The sequence below is a fragment of the Notothenia rossii genome (genome assembly GCF_949606895.1).
Source record: "Notothenia rossii genome assembly, chromosome: 3".
NCBI classification, from domain to species: domain Eukaryota; kingdom Metazoa; phylum Chordata; class Actinopteri; order Perciformes; family Nototheniidae; genus Notothenia; species Notothenia rossii.
Window position 1 is genome coordinate 36,427,762 of NC_136901.1, and position 6,424 is coordinate 36,434,185.

The following is a 6,424-nucleotide window of genomic DNA, read 5'->3' on the forward strand; positions in this document are numbered from 1 at the left end:
AAAAATCTTCATGTAAAATTAAGACTATATGAATATTAAGAGAGTCCATGTAAACCCTGTGTATGCTTTGCATTCACATGTTTGATGTCCTTTTTCATATTGTGTATAGCCTAATTCTTATTCCTGTTGCACAATTTGTGTAACAATAATTGAAAGCGCCTTCAAAAGGCACAATGCAAATTAACAAAAAAACAGTGTTTATTTGATCATTTTATCTCAATAACCTCTTTGGACTGCATAAAGTGTTCTTTAATTGTATTTTTAAATCAGAATTTATTACGTTTTTCGTTTCTGTGCTAAATGAATTCCCAATTTTGGATCAAAAAAGTATATCTATCTTATAAGAAGCAGATGGTACAGCAGCAACATGACATCATCAGTCATATTTTGGTTTAGTCTCCCAGAGTAAAGGGGTTTGGCATATATATATATATATTACATTACGTAATATGAGAAGATTTGCAATGACCCTGTACAGAGGCTTGGAAAGGGGTTTCAACACTTTACCAAATATGGCCAATGCGGGGCGTGGGATCCATTCTGCTGCTGAGACTGGTATGAGTGGAGGAGAGATGCGCGGTGTAACAAGGAACTTTACGCTTTAAAACAATAACCTGAAAGACAACTCCGAGCCAGTAAAGTCGGTAAGTTGAATCTTTAGACTTCATTTCCGTCAGATGTTCGGCAGAGTAGAAGTTTTCAGGGTTTATTGTTGTTTATTATAGGAGAAGCGAGCTGATATCAACGGCTGGGCGCGGTATGTCCGCTATTTGGAACGGAAAGCCTCTTTAAGTGCCGGCTATATTAGGCATTTTTGTATCCCTACAAGTAAACGTATCTCATCTGGTTTTATTATAACGCTGCTATGTCTTACTACAGTCTTGATTCGCTTAAAACATGATTTAAAAAAGAAAGAATGTAAAATAGTTGTGGTATGTTACTTTTAAGAAGCTGTGCATCTTCCCAAATCTCAAGCTAACTATAGCCTATAACATTTAAACTACAGTGATACAGGGTAGCATTCAGGATGGTTTATATAAGATCCAACTCTCAGGCATGCATGGTATGTAGGCCTATGCATACTATCAAACCAAAAAATACACACCAAAGTCTGGTTTCCTGTTGGCAGGGCATGAAGACACAACCACTGTTCTAATTTATCTCAGGTATAAACCACAATCTCTCTCAGAAAGGAAACTGGGTGACCAAGGTAGTTTTAACTCACATATTTCACCATAAATCGAAATACAAGGGATGTGGTAAAGAAGATGTAAGGTTGATTTTTTAAAATGATCTATCAAGATGTGGGCTGTATTTTTTGAACTTCTTGATTCCTAAAGTGATTAAAAGCATTTGGATTGTTTTGCTAGTGTGGGTTCCTGCAGATGTGCCATTAGCTCAGAGCTGCGTCCTGTGTATGATGACGAGTCATTCATAGAACAGGAAGCGTGGTAATGGAGTTAATGGCTAAAACACAAATTAGGTTTGCAATTTTCAAGTTAGACAGTAGGAACGAAGCTAATTTCTCTATGAACAGTGCACCGGCCTTGGACCTGTTGATTTGCACTCATGGCTTTTCAAGGTTATGTCTAACGGTCTGCATGTGAATCTACATCACCAGGTCGAGATCAGTCTGTTAGATGCAACATTTAAAGTACTGCAACTCAGATTTGGCAGGGGCCTGGAGTCCCTGCAAGAAAAGGCACATTGCCTCCCTTCAATATTCTTTGAAAGCAAAAATAATTGTTACCACGTGTTAGAAAAAGCCCAATTCTTCTCCAAACGTTGAAAGAAAGTTCCCGCCCCTTTTGGAGGTTTCGCCCCCTTTTTCCCATTTTTTGACATTTTCCCTATGTCACCTTATCTTATAAACACCTGGGAACTAGACAGCAGTTTGATCTTTAAACAGCACGTGGGGAACAGTCGAAAGATAAAAATGGGTTTCTTTTATTGATATGAAGCATGTTTCTGTGACAGGAAAATTCAGCCATCATGTCTGTGCATGACTATGGAAAACCTCATGCTGTTGGCTCTACCCTAAAACAACCTGATGCAGATTTACTTGTGCTTTGTATTAATGATATCTATGAAAAAGCAGGTGGCTCCTCATTGGCAACAATAAGACATTCTATCACTTTAAATGCCCTTCAAAGCTACTTCAGTTCACCCCTTTTCAAATGTTATCATTGCAGCTCTCAGGCCTGTTTAACCTTGCCTATCTTGTAAACACTGTAATGCTGTCTGAGGGAGGAAAAAAAACTTCACTTAAACCACACTTGAGGTCACCAATATCAAACTGTAAGTGCACACTGGAGTTTACTCATACTTCGCATTTAGTCTAAGGGACTTTCCAGCTCCTTTGCAGACACACTTCCACTTCCTGTATACTTTATTTGCACAGGTTACAGCTTGAACAGCTCTTGCATTCTTCAGCTTTTACAGGGCTTGAGTTTAAGTTTGCAAAGACATGTGAGGAAGGGATGAACGATTCCAGAGACCATTGCAAATCTGTCATACTTATATACAAGTTAAAGGAACAAACAAACAACCAAAATAAAAATTGAGTAACATTGGTGGAGCAGTAGGCTACCTGTTTATTGCACATCTTGGGCAAGATTGAAATATTGTGTATTTTTTTGTGCTTTTTTGGTAAATTATAGTCTTTTTACCATGATTTCTGATTGTTACAATTTAACTTTTCCCATGTGCTCTATTGTTGATATCAATGTGTGTTTTGGTGTATTTGGCCATTAACATGTCTTCCTCACTTTGTTTCACTGCCGTCAAGTCTGAAATAATTAAGCACACAAGGTTTTTAAAATCAAATAAAAATTAGCTTAAACTTAATCAAATCACTCTCTTTTTTGTCTTTCTGCAGAATATGTAACAACAGCTACAGAGTGTGACAAGCAGCCAACACAAGAGCTACAATTCTGTATTAAAGACTCACCTTCAAGAAGCCGCTCTCCATTCCTGACTGACGTGACGTCCCATAATGCCACTGATCGTGCTCCCCACCTCCCAGCGGCTATGGGTGCGCGTAGCCGCCCTGCTGTTCACCTGCGTGGCGTTCAGTGTTGCATCACACGGCGGCAAGCTGTACCACGGCGGCATGTCTGACTGGTGCATCTTCTGCTGGGCGTTCAGCTTCGCCTGCACCCTGCTGGTCCTGCTGGTTGAGGTGTTTGGCCTCCAGGCTCGCATCCCGGTGTCCTGGACCAATTTTCCAATCACCGTGGCCTGCTACGCCTCCCTCCTCTGCCTCTCGGCTTCCGTCATCTTCCCGCTTTTTTTTCTCAAGGACCAGCACTTAAATGGCGAGGTTCGCGGCCATCGCATCGCCGCCACCGTCTTCTCCTGCCTGGCGGCGGTGGCCTACATGGGGGAGGTGAGCCTGACTAAAGCGAGGCCGGGAGAGGTGGCGGGGTACATGGCGACCGCTCCCGGCCTGTTGAAGGTGTGCCAGACATTCGTTGCCTGTATCATCTTCATCCTGATCAGCGACCCCGTTTCGTACGACCACCACGCCGCGCTCAAGTGGTGCATGGCGGTGTACTGTATCTGCTTCATCCTCTCCATGGCCGTGGTGGTGCTGTGTGTAGGCGAGTGCACCGGCTGGCTCCCGATCCCCTTCTCCAAGTTCCTGTCTGCTTACGGGCTCCTGGCGGTTATCATGTACTTGACGGCTACCATCATCTGGCCCGTGTTCCAGTTTGACAAACAGTACCACCATGGAGGCCAACCGTCGTCGAAACTCATCGCAGTGGCTGTGCTCACTGCCCTCAACTTCCTGCTTTACCTCGCTGACCTGGCCTACACCGCCAGACTAGTGTTTGTCAGCGCCTGAAAAGAAAAGAGATAAAGAGGGACACATTCGTAGACATAAATCAGAATTTAAGATGCTAAAAGCTTGTGTGGCCTTTTCGAAAAAAAATATTGCATTTCTGACAAAAAATGCAAAACCTTTCCGTTTGGTGTCTAATGTAAAATGCTGAAATGCAATGTCCCGTTTGTATGAAACTCACCTACATTATGTATATATTTACATTAAATACTAAATGTGCAACACAAGTATATAGAGGAAAAGTGGGATTTGACAAAATGCGTGACAAAAAAAAAGTTGTAATGCTGGTAAAATCCAACAACGTCATCACACTGGAACAGCATAAGAGACATTTTTGAGGGAGATACATTTATTATTTGCTTTATTACACAGGCACTTCCTTGCATTACACCCTTACTAAGATTTGTTCACATTCTTCTTATTATATTTTGTTAATATAAGCTTTTTTTCAAGCATCAGTATTTAAAGAATTGAAAGAATTTCATTTGAGCAAATTAAGTTTTTAGATGAACAAATATATTGATTATTTTGAAGCACGCTATGAAATGTGATGAGATTGTTACAATATGTGCTGTGGCTTGAACATTGCAGCAATGAAGACTTGATATCCACCGCTTATTTTCTTTATTGATCGCTTGGTTTCCAAAATAAAATAAAATAGTGAAAAATGTCCATCCAATTTCCTCAAATTTCCAGGTGTTTTTCGTATCTTGTGTCTGAAGCTAATGAAGCTATGAGAGCTTCCTGGTGTTAAGAAGCACTATCAATCAATCAATCAATCAATCAATCAATCAATCAATCAATCAATCAATCAATGTTTATTAGTGGACTTCACAGTTTGTACAGAATATCAGTATGACAATACGACACCCTCTGTCCTTAGACCCTCACATCGTACAAGGAAAAACTCAGGGAGAGCAACAGAGGAGGGATCCCTCTCCCAGGACGGACAGACGTGCAATAGATGCCGTGCAATAGATGCCGTGTGTAAATTGAAGATAATACATTTGCAACATAGGTAGTCCAAATGTTTGTAAATGCATGTGTGTATAATAGGAAGATGAATCCACGAGGATATCCATCCAGGACTTATGATCCAGGACGACAGCAACAGGCACAGCCACGACTCAAGATCCAGGGCTCGCGTTCCAGGACTCAGGACCGCAGCAACAGGATCATCCATGACTCGGGATCCCAGCGTATATAGACACTAAAAAGAAAGACGTTTGGGGAAGCTGGGTTAATCGGAACATGAGAGTACACAGGTATAGACAGAGAGAAGGAAGAAGTAAGATGTCCCCCGACAAACTAAGCCTATATCAGCAAAACTAGGGGCTGAATCTAATCAGCCCTAACTATAAGCTTTATCAAAAAGGAAGGTCTTAAGCGCACTCTTAAAAACGGATAGGGTGTCTGCCGCCCGAACACAAACTGGAAGCTGATTCGACAAATGTGGAGCTTGATAAGAAAAGGCTCTGGCTCCCATTGTACTTTTAGAGACTCTAGGAACAACCAACAACCCTGCATTCTTGGAACGCAATGCCCTAGTAGGACAATAGGGTATAATGAGTTCTTTAAGGTAAGATGGCGCCTGCCCATTAAGGGCTTTGTAGGCGAGAAGAATCATTTTAAATTCTATCTTGTGTTCTATAGGGAGCTAGTGTAAAGCACTAATGGTATTATAATTTAGTTTATGTGGACCTTTTGCATGGAAACAACCAAAACACAAATGTGGAGTATATTATTGATGGATGAATCATTAAAGTGTCAAATAGGAAAATTGTCATATTGCGAGAAAAACTGAAATCCTAGGAGGAACAGGAGACTGGGAAATTGGTGTACCTCAGATTACGAATTCACATAGCACAACAATAAACTTTACTGAAGACGTTTTAAAATATGCAAGAGTTGTCTTAACTTATTGCGACAAGCTCAATGAAGGACACACACTTGAGGAGTTTGTACAACAGAATCATCTTGTAAAGGGTCAGTTGAATAATAAGTAGGAGGAACAACCAGAAAGACAATAGCTAAGAAAATATCACTCTTAAGTTGCTAATAATTGCTGTGTGTGTGTGTGTGTGTGTGTGTGTGTGTGTGTGTGTGTGTGTGTGTGTGTGTGTGTGTGTGTGTGCAACTGTTTTGTCCAATGCTAATTTACAATAGTGTTGCACTATAGTGCTTTCTGAGGAATGTGGTAGAGTTACATTAGGAGCTGTAAAAGTTAAACAAGGTTTTCTGGGTAAAAAACACACACTGGCAATACAGGAAACATACTCTACACTCCAGCAGGCTCATCCTTCTGACTTATAGTTGCTGCAGAGTTACTTCATTTTTGACAACATGGAGGGTAAGTTAATCAGTTATTTCCGTCGGAATATGAACACGGCACAATAAGTTGCAAGATGCAGACATGTAAATGATAAATGCTTGGTTTCAAATATTCTTCTTCTTATCGTGTCCACAAGGCAGTCAGTTACAGGGCTTGGTTAGATGTGGTTCAGCCACAGCTGAACACATTGCTTTCCCTTCTCATTAAACTCTGCCAAGTCCGATGTTGTGCAGGGTTGCTCCAGCAGG

The 6,424-nt window shown here is 41.0% G+C and overlaps 1 protein-coding gene across 1 annotated transcript; it reads left to right on the top strand.

Moving 5' to 3' along the window:
- The first annotated feature begins 491 nt into the window (after positions 1–491).
- LOC307031406 (myeloid-associated differentiation marker homolog) lies at positions 492–4,516 on the top strand. Its single transcript, XM_079668499.1, has 2 exons — positions 492–644; positions 2,879–4,516. Exon 2 carries the CDS (start codon positions 2,996–2,998, stop codon positions 3,845–3,847), a length of 852 nt encoding a protein of 283 aa, XP_079524625.1. The 5' UTR covers positions 492–644; positions 2,879–2,995; the 3' UTR covers positions 3,848–4,516.
- The last annotated feature ends 1,908 nt before the right edge of the window (positions 4,517–6,424 follow it).